General features: G+C 36.0%; 2 protein-coding genes across 2 annotated transcripts in view; one reads left to right on the forward strand and one right to left on the reverse strand.

Moving 5' to 3' along the window:
* The window catches only part of LOC133530982 (sex peptide receptor), a 521,867-nt gene that overhangs the window by 178,863 nt on the left and 325,921 nt on the right, over positions 1 to 17,083 (reverse strand). The window contains exon 4 of the mRNA XM_061869049.1: positions 13,443 to 13,474. The gene's annotated coding sequence lies outside the window, so the exon portion shown is untranslated. The remainder of the gene's footprint in view (positions 1 to 13,442; positions 13,475 to 17,083) is intronic.
* Positions 1,721 to 6,511, forward strand: LOC133531010 (trypsin CFT-1-like). Its single transcript, XM_061869086.1, has 4 exons — positions 1,721 to 2,194; positions 3,035 to 3,209; positions 3,683 to 3,941; positions 4,973 to 6,511. The coding sequence occupies exons 1-4, from the start codon at positions 2,137 to 2,139 to the stop codon at positions 5,267 to 5,269; spliced, it is 789 nt and encodes a 262-aa protein (XP_061725070.1). The 5' UTR covers positions 1,721 to 2,136; the 3' UTR covers positions 5,270 to 6,511.

The raw sequence follows: 17,083 nt of genomic DNA on the forward strand, positions 1-17,083 counted from the left end.
TTTTTTTTAAACAGTGATGAATGAAATACAAAATGTTTTTTAAACATACAAGTACAATCATATAGAGATGAAATGGTGGAGGGGAGAGATACGCTCTTATGGAACTTTTAGTACGAGTAGAAGAGAAAGCGCTATTATTGTTTGTCTTTGTCATAGTCTCACCTTACCTTTTTGCCTATTTCTAAAAAGTCCTATGTGACGTAGACGTTTTTTGTTGCCCACCGGTTTTATGGTGGATAACAAATTAACAATGAACTCGACCAAATTACGAAGGTTGTTTTGGTACGTTGCCAGGAATGTTAAAACGGGTTTTAAATGTCTGTCCCTCACGGGCGCAGGCGTATGGCACATCTATATAATACTAGATCTATGTTTAGAAACATATGGGACAGATATGAAGCATACGATAACGGTTTAATCAAGACCGAAATCAAGATAGGAAAGATAACAGATTACAATTTAGTAATGATTTGATAACGACTGTTTGAGCCCCTTTTACACTGTCCGATACGATGTCATTTCAGGGTGCGTAGCCAACGTGCCAATCGTTAACGCTCCGTAGCGAACAAAACGCAAATGTCACTGGCGCACTAATATGGAAAAGTGATAGAGAGAGATGACTACGCTAACGATAAACGAGCGCTAACGATTGGCATGTTTGCTAAGCACCCAGGGGCCTTGTTAAGTGACAATTGATCATACATAAAAATGGCAAACTTCCTTAATGTATGAACATTATGATGTAACTTTTTGTCGCCGCTGTCGTCTCAATAAATTTCTCCTTCTCGATTGGCGTACGTGGATAAACAATTATCATCTTGGCTATGGCCCTAGGGAATACGGCCATTATACTGGCAACTGACAACAGCCTGTATCTTTTCTGTTTCTGTCGTTGAAATGTGCACTCTATGTGCTATCGCAGTTAAATTTAACTTTTTATTTTCTAATTGGTCTTGCAATAAGATTTTGCTAAGGCGGTTTCAGATTAGCGTTTTATACGCGCGTATAAGCTCGTTTTTGGAAGCGTGCGTAGGAGCATATACGCTCGTCTTTTCCCAGGCGTGCCATTCGAACGAGCGCTAATAAGCTTATACAAGCTCGTGCCGTGCGAGTTTACACCAGAAGGCCTACCGCGAACCACGTTCGACTTGTTGCCTCCCTGTCACACTTAAGAATTTATAAATGCGAAAGAGAGGCAACTTGTCGAACATGGTTCGCGGTAGGACCTTAGCACTGGCTCGAGCGCACACGCCGGTGTAAGCTCGTATTTTACTCGTATATTTACGAGCGTCCGGATTTTTTAAGCGGGAAATGTAGCACGAAAATTTATAAAAACAAATAAATATTATAGGACATTATTACACAAATTAACTAAGTCTTACAACAAGCTCAAGGCTTGTGTTGAGGGTAAAAAAAAAACACCCATGACTCAAGAACAAATATCCGTGCTCATCACACTACTAAATTCCCTTACCAGGAGTTACGCTAGTCTGAAACCGCTCTAAGTTACTCGGAATGGTGGTTTGTTAAGAGTACTTTATTTTATGAAGTTAAGAGTTTTGATGTAGGTATGTGTTTTATAAATATTTTAAGGGTTTTAGATGACATAGGCTCGGTTTCATTCGGTCATGTCACCAACCACAACCAATAGTCGCCAATGTAATCTAAGCATATATGTTATAACAGTCATGATATATTCATAGAAATATACGAGTATTTAATCTAAAGTAGGACTTCAAACTTCCAAACATTTTATTCTTCAAATGGATTTTTGGTAATTCAACCTCCGAGGCGGTGAAAATGGGGTTCAATTTGAAACAAATTTATATCCGTAATGGCGGGCAAAAGTTAAAACAGTAGGAATATAAGGTACAAATTTTTAGAATGTTCAAATATTATTTACAAGTATCTACAATTCAACATCACTCCAATATCTAATTGGCAAGTTAGGTTTCATTCTATCAATTTTCTCGATATCGGCTCCATGCCAATTTCGTGTCGGATTATTTAAAAGGGTACTAGCTGGGTTTTCACTTGGGTTTACAACTTAATCATAAATTGTAGATAACAATATTATGGTCTGATACAAATCGTATTTACTATTAGCTATCGACAGTTTACTTGAGCGTCGGGACAATGTGTGGGCACCTCGGGTTTTTGGTGATACTTTCTTTGATTGGCGGCCATGTTTTAGGTAAGTATTAGCTTATTTTACGTCCACAAAAGTCCCATAAAGTTAGGTATGTTAAACTCACAAAAATTTGAGTCACGTTCAACGTTCAAAACGACTCCAAGTCTAAAATCGAATAAATGTTTTTCCATTTTAATAATCAGCTTTATAGTCTCTTGATGCTACAAATGTTTACTGAGAATAAAAAAAAAAGACAATATATTTCGTTGTCACTAGTTTAACAATTGAAATGTCTATATCATGACTTAGTTCTGAATTTGGTTATTATTCCTACATAAGTATTTGGATAATTTGATTTAATAACCTCGATGATGTTTTAATTGTATTAATTTCGCTACCCTACAGTCGGAGTAACGTAAGAATTGTTTTTGACAGTCATAAATTGACCCATAAGTTATACGTGAATGAATCTTTAAGGCTCAGTTAATGATTGATCGTAGCTTCATGTATCATATAAACCTAAAGGTAAATTCAACCAAAATACAATTCTTCTTCTTCTCTTCTTCTTAGCCCTCTTCATCTTATAGATGTAGGCCTCTTTCAATTTTTGTCATTCTGGTCTATTGCCTCTCTATATACCCATTTCGATCCAGCTGTTCTCTCGATATCATCATACTAACGCATTTTTGGCTTCCCTGCTGGGTGCGACTCTCCCCAAGGTCTCCACTCTACCAGCCTCTTGCACCATGAGTCGTCTTCCAACATGAGTCGTCTTTTCGGGCCACATGGCCAGCCCACTCTCACTTCAGTTACAATTACAATTCTTACTCCGACTACAATTTTCTTACTTGATAAAATTGGCTTAAATATACAATATTATATTTTTTGGGTTTTAATTTACAGCTGTCCCCAATCCTTTGGCCTCTCAAAGAATAGTGGGTGGGGAACTCACAACTATTGAACAATACCCGTTCCAAGCTGCTCTGCTGATGTCATGGGACTTCAGCTATTATGGACAAATTTGTGGAGCCACCATTATAAATGCGAGATCTATTTTGACCGCTGCTCATTGCTTTTGGTAAGTACCTGAATGTTTGAAGTTTTGACCTTACAGATTATAAAGGGTTCCAACTGTTAGGAACCAAATAAATCTTCATAGTCTCTAGTTTACGTTTCTTTGTATCTAATGAGACTTTTTGTAATAATTAGACCGCCATCTGCCTTAAGATTTGCGCGGGTAAATGTAATAATTTTCTGCCCCCGGCCGAAATGCATCAGCTTTCGGCCCGCTGCGCTTAACGAAGCCACCGTTTGTAAAATTTTATAAGTAAGATTTTAATTGTATAATACATACCTAAGTAGGGCAGTAACGTAAGATATGTCTCAGATCTCATGTAGAACATATGATCTGAGCCTTTCTTATTTACTGGCCAAGGTGTATATATTATTTTTCTACTCGATTGTTCGAGTTTAATTTTACAAAGTAGAAAAACTATAAGGACACATTTATAACAGCTGACTTCATTACTTTACATTTACATTACATTACAGGTACTTCATAGAACCTAACCGATTTCGATTCAGAGTAGGATCCTCCTACGCTAACAGCGGCGGCGTTGTCCACGACGTCCTTGCGAACATCATCCACCCAGGCTACAACCCTAGTAACTTGGATATCGACGTTGCCATAGTCCGTTCTACTTCCATCATTGTTCACAACGAGGCAGCTCAGCCAGTTCCGATAGCCGGCCCTGGATATAATATGCCTGATAATTCTGAAGTTTGGGCTACAGGATGGGGACAGACGGATGTAAGTACAACTTTCAGTTTAGTAACGATTTTAACAGTCCCTTGAACCATTGAACTTCTATATTTTAACTCCCTTGAGATAAGGCGTAATGTTCACCTAATGTCTCCTACATCTCAAATGTTAGGAGTCAGACTGCTTGGACTTGATGGCGAAAACAAGCACCTTTTTTGTTCCCGACAACTACTTACGTGGGCGTAGCCATCGTCTCCTACTGAAAGGAACCTTTCACACGTTAGCACACCAGCTGGCCTAACTAAGGTGACAATCGATATCCCTTCGACAACGAAACGCTTTGTGTCTCTCTATCACTCTTACATATTAGTGCGACAGTGACAGTTGCGTTTCGATCGCTACGGAGCGTAAGCGATTTGCATGTCGGCTACGTGGCCAGTACTCTCCAATCGTCCGCTCCCAGACACTCCTCAACTTTTTTTTTTGCATCTGACTGCGATATGTTTGCCGGCTAAAATCATACATTTTTTAAAGATCAAATAAATATCAATATAAAAAAATAACAGATGTGATTAAATGTATTAAACGAATTAATCTCATGAAATAACTAGTCGACACTACGTAGCAACCACACTTCGGTTTATAGTTAATCTCGTAGCTTTGATAGCAGCGTAGTAACATTACAGCACCTTTACTAACTTAATCCCAGTGAGGATTTCAGAATACAAAAGTAAGTACTTCTCGTAGAAAAACTTAAGTTGTAGTTTTCAATTCAGCCATCTACGGGATAAATGAGTTGGAAACTAAAATCCGTACTCAAAATTAACTATTGAATACCTATTTTACTCCACACAATAGAATTAAGGTCTTGAATAAATTGTATGAAAGAACCACCCAGTAGAGTAACTATAAATATCAACTGAGTGTTATGGAAAATTCATCAAATACAGGATGTTGGGGCCTTTACGCAAGGCCTCTTTCTAAGTCAAATTGGTGCCCCTCTCAGGTCAAAGGTCTGTGGCATTCCTGTTAAGCTATTGTGGCCACTGAAAAAATAAATCCTATAATATATTTTCCAGGTTAACGGTCCAAGTTCCAACCAGCTCCGCCACGTCCAAATCTGGACAGTGAATCAAGCAATCTGCAGAACCCGTTATAAGGAGTTAGGATACGACGTCACCAATAGCATGCTGTGCTCCGGCTGGCTAGATGTAGGAGGCAGGGACCAGTGCAGTGGCGACTCTGGCGGCCCTCTCATCCACAATGGAGTGGTGGTCGGAGTGTGCTCGTGGGGAGAGCAGTGCGCGCTTGCAAGGTACCCTGGTGTTAACGCCAGGGTATCGAGGGTTGCTGACTGGATTCAGGTTAATGCTTAGTTTGTGCACGTTATAATTTTTTCACCATTGAAAACTTTTAATATATAACTCTTCTTTCTTCTTCTCATTCTCTCGCTTTTCTCTTTCTTTTTTAATTTTGTGTTTGAAAAAATAACTCAAACAGAATGTGTTTAAATCAGTTGTAACTTTACATTATGTAAAGCTGGTAATCTAGTTCAGAAACATAATATGTAGGTACAGTCAGCATCAAAAGTAGCGGATCAAATAACGCTTCATAAGTATCCACCATTCTGTAACAGCTTAACAAAAAGTGATGTCTTTAATATAGAACAACAAAAACTGTAAAATAAATATTCTTTGGAAAGCGAATTCTAGAAATTTATCTATATTTAGAAAAGTTATCTCGAATATCAGATACTTTTGGCGCGTTGTTTCATCCGCTACTTTTGATGCTGACTGTACCTAAGTGTCGTCTTTAAATATTGTCTGGTTGAGAGTTATATTTCTTATAAATCTTAGACACGTTAGTTACTGTGTAAGAAGCAATTATTTCGTGAATATTATTTATGTGATTTATATCCGTTAATTATTAAAATACGATTTGTACAAAATAAATGTCATTTAAAAATTCATATTATCTTTCGGGAAATGAATTCTGAATAATGAACTGCAAAACTCCCTTAATTCCTCTTGGGACCTGATTGCGAACAATTGAAACGGAAAAAGTGCTGAAAAAAGATGTTTTCTTTTATTGATATATTGTAATAAATTAATTGAATACGATTGGTTTTTTATAGGCGCTAATTATAATTACATTTCAGTTAGCAGTTGTTTTATGCTTGATATTTATATTTCCATGTCGATATATTGTAAAATAATCATGATAATCATGCTAACCAGCGGGGCAATGCGGCCAGTTCCGGGCACCCTACCGAGCGACCAGGATTTAGGGCATTATTTTTATTTATAAGTTTTATATTTAAGTGTTTTTTATTATGTTTTATATGCATGTTTCTCGTTGTACCAATAAAGTCACTTCTAGCATGATAATGATTCATTAGTACTCGTAATCGACTGTTTTTATTCCGATAGTAATAAACATAAATGATATCATTTAGATGATGAAGATAAAACTTTATAATACAAAAGAGTGCTGAAATGGGTCAATAAAATTGGTTTTTGTAACTCACTACGTTGATTAGATTTCAACCTAGATAATGATTATATATAGATATATAAATAGAAATATTCCTGTTAAAACACTAGCCTTCACAACGGGTTTGAAAAATTTTTCAGTTTCAGTTTCAGGGCTGATTTTCATTCATCAGGAGCTCCCGATGATGCGAAATGTCGCAGAGCGGCAAAACACGTATTTAGTTTTGTACTTTTGGTTTTTCACATTTATTCGCATATTTATTTTCACGTTGGGAGGGGTCCGACATTAATTGCATGCAAAATATACGCAAATATGTATAACGCATTAGTAGGTACTAATTGACGGACTGGCATTATTGTATCGCAGATTCTTCTTCTTCCTCGCGTTGTCCCGTCATTTTTGCCACGGCTCATGGGAGCCCGGGGTCCGCTTGGCAACGAATCCCTAGAATTGGCGTACGCTCTAGTTGTTACGAAAGGGACTGCCATCTGACCTTCCAACCCAGAGGGTAAACTAAGCCTTATTTCGGTTAGTCCGGTTTCCTCACGATGTTTTCCTTCACCAAAAAGTGACTGGTAAGTGTCAAATGATATCTTGAACGCGGTTTTGAACACTTTTAACCCGCGACCCTCCGGATTAAAGACGCACGCTCTTACCGCTAGGCCAGCAGCGCTTCCTTATGTTAAATTATAAATTAGTTTTAGCTTTCCTATTCTGTTATGGTACGTCTACGTACATGTTAGTAATGTTACAATATTTGCCGAGACAAGCTTTCTTATATATATCTTTTGACGGGACCAATAAGAAGAAATAGTTTATTTGCTCAAATATCAAATAACATTGATAAAATAAGCTAGATGTAATCAAACAAGATAGAAAACAATACCTACGATATCAACCTGCTTAATTCCTTCGTTATATTTCTTATATTTGAGGTATACAATGTGTAATTTTGGTATAACTGCAAACTTAAACTAGGCGTACGTATTAGTCATATTAAACGATTTTGTAAGATATTTAAATTTAATGTCAACTAGCACAGCGTATTTATTTATAGATGTTTCTTTCGAGCGGCAATGTACTTATTTCGTACATCGTGAATTAGTTGTTCATTTCAATTTTTTGTTCCTTCAAATTTTATTTATTTCCATTTGAACTGAAAAAATTAAAGTATGAAATTTTCTCGTGATTCCGAGTGGAAATAATATAAAAAATTGAAAACATAAAATGCAATTTGGATGTACATTAACAAAGAAGTGTTACATTGCTCGTATCATTGCACTGTATTTTATTACAAGGAACAGTAAAAGTGGTGATGTTTTTTTTATAAAACCTATGTGTGTGCATTAGGGCCTAAACTAACTACCCGTACAAAAGATACACGCTGTATAATTCTATAGAGGAAATTAGAAATTACCCGTGTGAAAAAAAAAAACGTGTTTGTAATAACAAATACTTAAGTCATAACATAAATAATCTCATGCCCGAGATGGCTCGGGCTATAGTCCCCACGCTAGCCCAATGCGGATTGGGGAGTTCATATACACCTTTGAATTCGAAAACTCTTCGCAGATGTAAGCAGGTTTCCTCACGATGTTTTCCTTCACCGAAAAGCTAGTGGTAAATATCAAATGATATTTCGTACATAAGTTCCGAAAAACTCATTGGTACGAGTACGTCGTGAGTCGGACGTCATATCCACTCGGTCACCACCGCTTCATAACATAGTAGTCTAAAATAAATCTTAGGTACTAGTATAACACTCATATATCATATATATCTGCTGAGCATAAAAACTCGAGTATCGCCTTAAAATCGCACATCGAAACCAAACAGCAGTCCCTTTGCCTCAAATTATTTGTCAAGTAATAACACTTATACCTTTAGTTCCGATGACACAATCGTGGCACTCACTGAGGCTTTTAACTAGCCCTCAAGATCCTTGTGATGGAAGGTCGGAGAAAAATGATCGCAACCTGAAGGGTACGTGAATGTATTGAATGCTGCTGGATGTGTCATATTTTCTATTAAGAGAAATATTAGTAGTCAAATGGTACAAATGAAACCCTTATAGTGCGACTCTGTCCGTCCGTCCGTCTGTAAAAAAATTACAGAAAAAATATAATCAGACCTGTATCTTGCTAAATTCTTTTTAACTAACAAAAAACATTTCCGAATTCTATTAGATACATTAAAGACACCTTTTTTCAAGTAAAAGAACAATTTTTGGAATCGGTTCACAAGATACAGAATTATCCTCGAAAAACCAACATACGTCCATTGCATAGCGCAAATTAATTAGACAATTCGCTGATAGATGGCGCTGTATACAAATATACTTAGTATAGGCACTTCTGTTCAAAAGTCTTTCGCCTTTATAGTTACACGAAATTCTAAGTTTGTACGTTTTTTCACACAAACGTACTTGACATTTTCTTCGATGAATGTTGGCCGTAGATGCATAATTTTTATACGAGTTCAATATTACCAGTACAGTACCTATGTCAGTACGTTTTGGTTTTTGATATATTTTTTTTATAAGAACAGGTTATCTAGGTTACTTAAAACAGTGCTAAAACGGACAAATAAATTCTCGATTTTTGAGATTTTTTCGCCGGATTTTCGGACGGAGCTGCATTTGTCCTTATCGCACATTTTTGAGGGTCCACCCGTGCCTGCGAAACAGCAACATTGATTTAAATTTCTTAAATCTGAAAAAGGGCTCGAGTAAAATTTCTTCTTAACACCCGACGCAAAAAAGGTGTTGTAAGTAGGGATATCACGAATATTCGCATTCGTATATACGAATATTCGCATCATTTTAAACATTCGCATCGATATTCGCTTTCGCATCAAATGAAACGAATATGGGCAGTGCGCGCAAACTGTTTTCAAGTAATGCATTTTGACCAGTAGACAGCATTTTGCAACACTTCATAACATCCCATTCTAAGGTATTATAACTATGTTTTACGTACTAACAGTTTTTTTTCTAATTAGGAATGATAATAACAACTATATATTCTCTAACATTCGTATTCCTATTCGCATTCGGACATTCGGATTCGCATTCGCGAATGTGAAGAATGCGACATTCATGACATTCCTAGTTAAGAGTCTGTGTCTACTGTGTGTCTGTCTGTGGCGGTTATTTTATTTTAAAGCAGATTTTCCAGCGGTAGTTCTCAGATACGTTTCGTTTTATCAAATTAATTTAATAGGGGGGTTCTTTTAATATTTAACTCAATAAGATAGTAGCTTCTTGGCTGACGTTAGATCAATAAAAATAAAACCGGCCAAGTGCGAGTCGGACTCGCGCACGAAGTGTTCGTACCATTATCTAAAATCAAATAAAAATATTTATTTATTTTTATACTGTTTTTAGTATTTGTTGTTATAGCGGCAACAGAAATACATAATCTGTAGAAATTTCAAGTGGCTCACTATCACGGTTCATGATATTACAGCCTGGTGACAGACGGGACGGCAACGCCGGACGGACGGACGGACAGCGGAGACTTAGTAATAGGATCCCGTTTTACCTTTAACCCTAAAAAATGTAATAAAATGTAAAACCACATAAGTAAAGGATGCTTTATTCGGTATTTCTTCGGTATTTCAGTCTTTCGGTACACTCAATAGCGTATAATATCCCTTGTGACCTTATTTCGTATTAAACTCATAAACCCATATCGTCCTTACAACAAAGAATATTGCATCGATACCCGGCCATAAAAATATCAATTACTTTTACGGCCGCCCAGCAAAAGACAATATTTCTTACCGTACTTACACTCAAGGGCAATAAAAATGAGTCACGTACAGTCAACATTAATAGTAGCATCCAAGTAGAGTCTGAGCCGAAAGAGATGAGTCGAGGATTGCAGAATGTATGAGGCCCAATACATTTCATGACTCTTCTCTCTGAACAGACTATACGTAGATAAATCTCTAAAATTCACGTTCTAAGTATAAGAATATCTTTTACAGTACATATGGTGCTAGTTTCCCACAAGCGTGCGGGAATGAGCACTTTCCGTGCATATGTCGAAACTTTAAAGAGCCATATGTACTGTGTAACGTTGTACGATACACGTGCGAATAAGTAATTCGCAACTCGTGTCGATTTAAAACACTCCCTTCGGTCGTTTTTTAATTTATCACCACTCGTTGCGAATTTCCTATTTTCTGCATTGTATCGAAAATAACTATTACAGCTTAACAATTGATTGTTCTAAGGTAATTAAGGCATATATACCGTAAAAAAACTCACTTAACATAAGTTTCTAATTTATTTAAGTTTACTTATATACTAAAATTGCTATAAAACTGTTAAGTAACTTTTGGAAAATATACGTTTTAAGCAAAGTACTATTTTGGGCCTTATTGAACACTAGCAGGGTATTAAGGCCCGCAAAAATTTATACATTTTGACAGTAATAACAAATTTTAATTGTTTTTAACTCTAGAGTTATACAAATAATACTATTGGATATCTTCACAAAAGGAGGGTATTTTTAATTAGTGGAAATATTTTGCTTTGGGCCTTATTTTCCTAAAGATATAAGAAATTGTCTAGTTTACTCGAAAATAGAAGGCTAAAACTAAAATTAAATCTTCGTTAGTTACAGCTCATTTTACATAAAATTGTAAGGAAAAAAATCGCAATTTTTAATTCACTTAACGTGATTTTTCTGGGATTTATTGAAATGTCGTTTTAAAGAATTTAAAAGAGTGATAACATTGAGTGATACACTTATACTTTTATTAAGTCTTGTTAACAGATCAAAATAACACAAAATTATCTTAAATTTCGGAGTTTCTCTACGTGATCGAATCAGAAATGAGGATGGGGTTGAAAAGTGCTCGAGTGGAGACCACGGACTAGCAAGCGCAGCGTAGGACGACCACCCACAAGATGGACAGACGACCTTATTAAGGTCGCCGGAAGACGCTGGATGTGGGTCGCTTCCAACCGGTACATATGGAGGTCCAAGGGGGAGGCCTATGTTCAGCAGTGCCAGTGGACGTCTTATGGCTGAGATGATGATCTTAAATTAATTTCCTTGACCGTACAAAAAGTAGGACACGCAATGTTAATAAACATTAATAATTTTGGAGACATCTAGAACTTTATTTCTATTAACTAAAGAGTGAAGGATCCTTGTACACAATTCGAGTATACTACGAGCTGTCGAGTTGAAAAGCAATTTTCCTGACTCGTCCCCAGCCCAAGTAATGGGTGTAGCATGTTTGGTTAATATAAGGAATTTATTATATCAGCAGTTAATGTTGCTGAAAGATTGCGATAAGCCGGATCTAAATTTGTCTGACATGTTGTGTCGTATCGTGTTGTGTCGTGTCGTGTCGTATCGTGTTGGGTCGTGTCGCATCAGAAAGGTAAACTGTGTAATACATTTAATATGGTTGTTTTTTCTTGTTCCTATTTTTATATACGGAGGTGATTGACATATATGCAATGGAGAAAATTTAAAATAATTAAGTAACTAATGTATCTATGAAATTCCTCTCCTATCTTACATATTTATACCACTAGAACTTTTCTTACCACCTAATCCTTCGTTGCCCGGGTGCGGGCAGACAGCTTTTGCGTTAACAGTAATTATTATTTTTCATTTCATTGTATTTGAAACTTTGTCAGAATCTGTAAATAGTTATTTAATATGTTACGGTCCATTTAAAAATGATCTACACTGAAATCAAAATTTACTGAAATATTCAGGTTCCGACTGGGTCCAATATAAAATGAACAAAGTTTATATTCTATACTTACCTATACGACATCGAGCTTAAAGCGATCTTAAATAAATCAAAACCTGGTGCCTCTAACTAAAACTCTTACCCAACCCTTCCCGAGAACTAGTATTATTTATCACGCGGTTTCATCGAACCCTTTGAAAGGGTATCCCTTAAACTATAACTCTTGGACTATAAAGAGTAAAATATTCAGACAATGACTATTGGGCAGTAAAATGGTGCCTTTCCTTTGGATTATTTAGAGTTTTTCTGAGAAATTGGATTTGGCATTTCACTTTTTTAGGGTAAGTGGAAACGCAAAAAAGAGTCCAATTCAAATTTAATGGTTTTGATTTTATTTTGATACGACGTTGAAGATCTCTGACGCAGATTGGTGCATGGAATAAAGTGAAGTTATGCGTGAGATGCGCAACAATTACGAAGAAGATCCTACATCTACTAATATTTTACATATTTATATCCTCGCACAACATAACAGTATTGCGATACAACGAGGAAATGCCGCCAGCATCCTTGGTACAATGCCTCAAGGGCCTATTTTAGATATAAGCTAGTTATAGTAATCATCTGTATATTTCCATTATGTATATTGTTATTGTAAATAAATACTTTTATCATATATGTAAATTTATTCTCCTTCTTCTCTCGTGTCGAGGTTCCCCTAAACAGTGGATGCCCGGAAAGCAGCGGTGCTGACAGCCCGGAGCGTGGCATCTCTCAGTAAATTTATCAATTTCCGCTAACCAAAGGTTTGGAATAAGTTGGTATTTGTCAACCCAAATACATTTGTTCAAACGGTTTTGATATGACCACACACAAAAACACAAAAATAAATCTAGAGCCTCTGACAAATAACTAGTTAAGGTGCTGATCTTATTTGATATGACCTTGACGATCTTACAATGCAATACAATTATTAATTAATACAAAAAAAATAATAAAAAATAAAATAAAAAAAATATGATGTTTGCTTCTAAAAATCGGCAATATCATGTTAGAGGGAACGTATCGATTACTTTTTTATATATTTTAACGTACAAAAAATATGATTAAAAATCACGCATCTCGCTCACGCTTCCTCTCAGTGAGAGTGACAAAAGAACACGAACTTACTGCACATTCAATCTTCGTTTATTTAATAAATTAATAACTAGATGTCTATTGAGATATATTACATACATTAAACGAATTAACTAATTAATATGGTTGTATGAAATAAGGCTAAAATATAGTATCTAAGATAGATATTGTTTATAAACATTAAAAAATATAACTCACCTATTACGTCTTCAAAACAATTCAGCAGGCATCTGCAACAATAAAATATAAATTACTACATTATACATATATTGTGTTACAAATTTGGAAAATAAGCAACTTATCCGAAATATTCAGTTTTTTTTTGTCACATTTTGATGTCAAAATTGGTAAGTTTGGAGAGGTTCTGGGCGAAATAAATTTGAAATTACAATTTGGAACAAATAATATATGTAACTTTCCGTTGAGCAACTAAAATATCATACATTTTCGTAACTCAGAGGAAGAATTTATAGAACAACAGTAAAATTACTCTTTGTATATTATTACACCATTTGTCCAATTCTGACAAAAATTTAAACTATAACGTACAATACAATTGATATTCTTTATTGCTCACTGTTAACGCCGCGTCTTTGTTCGGTCATCTTCGGGAGCCGTCGCCGACGCAATGCATGGTGCGGGGCGCGGAGAAGTGGGGCCGGCAGCGGCATTCTCTCAGAAATCTTGCGACGGACGGTTGTGCTCGTCCGCTTACAATCTCAATCAGTGATAACTTGTAACGTCTATGTATCACCGAAGTTAATCATTATACGTGCATGTATTGGACTACGAGTGTCATTTAACTCACCTCATCCACGACCCCAAGATCTTCTCGTCCACCCCTACATGCGTGGACACTCACCAATATAACATAGTTATTTACGATACAAGTGCATAAAATAGGAAATTCGAAACGAGTGGCGATAAATTAAAACACGACCGAAGGGAGTGTTTTAAATCGACACGAGTTGCGAATTATCTATTCGCACATGTATCGTATAACGTTTTACAGTACATATGGCTCTTTAAAGTTTCGACATACCTATGCACGGAAAGTGCTCCTTCCCGCACCCGTGCGGGAAAATAGCACCATATGCACTGTAAAGAAAATAATGACATACAAATTAAGTAAACAACTTACACTATGGTTGACAACAGGCGATCTTATCGTTAAAGAGCTAGCCGTAAAAAAAAATTGGCCCAATAACATAATGATACAATGACATTGTTCCTACAGCTCCTCGCGTACTTTTATTACCAAGACACGTAATTATGAGTACTTAGTCGCACGTGTGCGGAAAAATGGTACTTTCGGGTCCTTCTGAACATAAAAAGGTGGCCAAAAATACGTTGACAAAATTTTTAGGAACCATTTTTTTACTTACACATCTATTACAAAATGGCGTAAAAAATTTAAACAATAATAAACTTACTGAAACTGTTGTCTGGAAGAGATCGCTCTGTAGCGAGGTTGCCTGTTGTTTACCCCTATATTTTTATAGTATGTGTGTATCTATGTACATTTATTCTGAGGTTGTGCAATAAAGATTTGTAAATTTACCAAAACAACGTATTATCTTCCAAAATATTCTGGTTTGGCATTGTACATACACGCAAACGTTGTGAAAGTTATCAACAATGAAAACATTTAAAAATGTTACCATATTATTGGACCATTCTGTTTAATGCATTACAGCCGTAACAACTGCCGCTTCTTGTTCAGTACCCCTAATGTAAATATTTTCGACAGCAAAACGTGACGTACGAGTTTGCGTTAAGTGTCATTTTGTATGAGATTTTTGACTTTCCAAAACGTCCCGCTTGGCGCGCTGTTCAAAAACCCATACAAAATGAGACTTAACGCAAACGCGTACGTCACGTTTCGAAATCGAATTTATTTACACTAGGGGTACTGATATTTGATGTCTAGGATGTAATTTGTAAATAATGCTACTTTAACATATACATATGGGGCTCTCCATCACAGAAAGGTTCTAATGCTTTAAGTGCAATTAGGAAATTTTTGTTTGAAATTCCAACAGAAATTCTGATAGAATGGTCCTTATTGCACATGAAACATAAGGACCCTTCTCTGATGGAAAGCCACATATTTATCCGTTCTAAAACTGAGATGCTAACCTAAACAAAATTAAACTGTTATCATTTCCATAAGTACTTCCCCGAAACCCTCATCGCGACCGCGACCCGTCGTACTTATAACATATATGTAACAAACCGACCCGAATTGGGGTTTTATCTCAAATTTCCCACTGGATCAAAGGGTTTTCTTCGACTGTTTCGTATCGATTACAAGATTCACGGTGGTTGGGGTACTCTCATTTGCGTAAAGAGAACAATTGGGAGACAAAGCCCACAACATTGACAGCCAACATACGAAAAGTGACAGTGTCCAAAGAATAATGCTTAGATTCTGTTAATACTGTGAGATTTGTTTTGTGAATTTGATCGAGGCCGTTTTAAGAAGGTTTTTAAGTGAGAATGTTGAAAGTACAAAAAATGTTTGAACAACCAGTAACAAAATATTATGTTTTTTTTTTTTTAGTACGACATTGAAATGCTTGATTATATTACTATGCTTTTTCTACAAGTCATCTAAAATAATACTTTTTGTTACCTACTATTAAACTAAAAATTAAATATTTATAATGAAAATTGGTAAGTATTTCAGTAGACGAAAATGTAGTACAGTCAGCATCAAAAGTAGCTGATGAAACAACGCGCCAAAAGCATCTGACACCCCGGATAACTTTTCCAAAAATAGATAAATTTCTACAATTCACGTTCTAAAGTATATTTTTTTCAGTCTTAGCTGTTCTATATTAAAGACATCACTTTTTGTTAAGCCGTTACAGAATGGTAGATACTTATGAAGCGTTATTTGATCCGCTACTTTTGATGCTGACTGTACAAAAGAAAAACGCGCGACTTTTTAGTCCCGCCCCGCGCCCGTTTAGTTCAGTAGTTTTTTCTATGGGAGCGTAGGGACACGTGATTGGTCAGTTTTCTTTATAGTTGACTACAGCGTATCGAAATGAATATTATAGTTGAGTTTGGAGCCCATACATGAAAAGTACGCAATTATAGTTTGGTATACGAAATCTTAATTTGACCATTACAGTCGAGTAGAAAGATAATATTTAAACCGTAACAAGTTCAATCGGACTCCTGGTCTCCTTGATTTAATATGAAAATTTGATTTAAAGTCCTTATTGGGTATATGTGTATGACCCAAGTAGCATAAAAAGTAACATAAAATTAAAAATGAAACAGAAAAATATTGATATTAGACGTTTTTGTTCAAAATTATTTACTTTCTTTCTTTCTTTAAAAAACACCGCCTCAAAATGAAGAACCTTTTAAAACAAAACACATACATCAAAACTCTTAACCTCATAAAATAAAGTACCTACTCTAAACAAACCACCATTGCGACTAACTTTGGCAAAATCTTATTTCTAGACCCACTAGGAAATAAAAAGTAAACTTTAACAACGAACATATAAAGTGCACGTTTCAACGACAGAATTAGAAAAGAAACATACTATTGTCAGTTGCCAGTTCATTTTTCACTTTGTAAAGACGTCTTCACACGAGTACGAGGCATTACCGGGATGACTTTTTCTGTTGGAGTGAATATTCCCATTCGGCTGCGGCGCGATTCGGCGGATGAATAATAAAAACGATAATGTAACGTTTTTATTCTACTTAATATCATGACGACTGAAAACACATTACTAAGTACGTGGACACCGTAGCCTATATAGCAGGGGTCACTAAATGACGGACCGCGTTCCAGATCCGGTCCGCCGACCTATTTT

The sequence above is a fragment of the Cydia pomonella genome, chromosome 24, assembly GCF_033807575.1.
Source record: "Cydia pomonella isolate Wapato2018A chromosome 24, ilCydPomo1, whole genome shotgun sequence".
Lineage (NCBI taxonomy): Eukaryota > Metazoa > Arthropoda > Insecta > Lepidoptera > Tortricidae > Cydia > Cydia pomonella.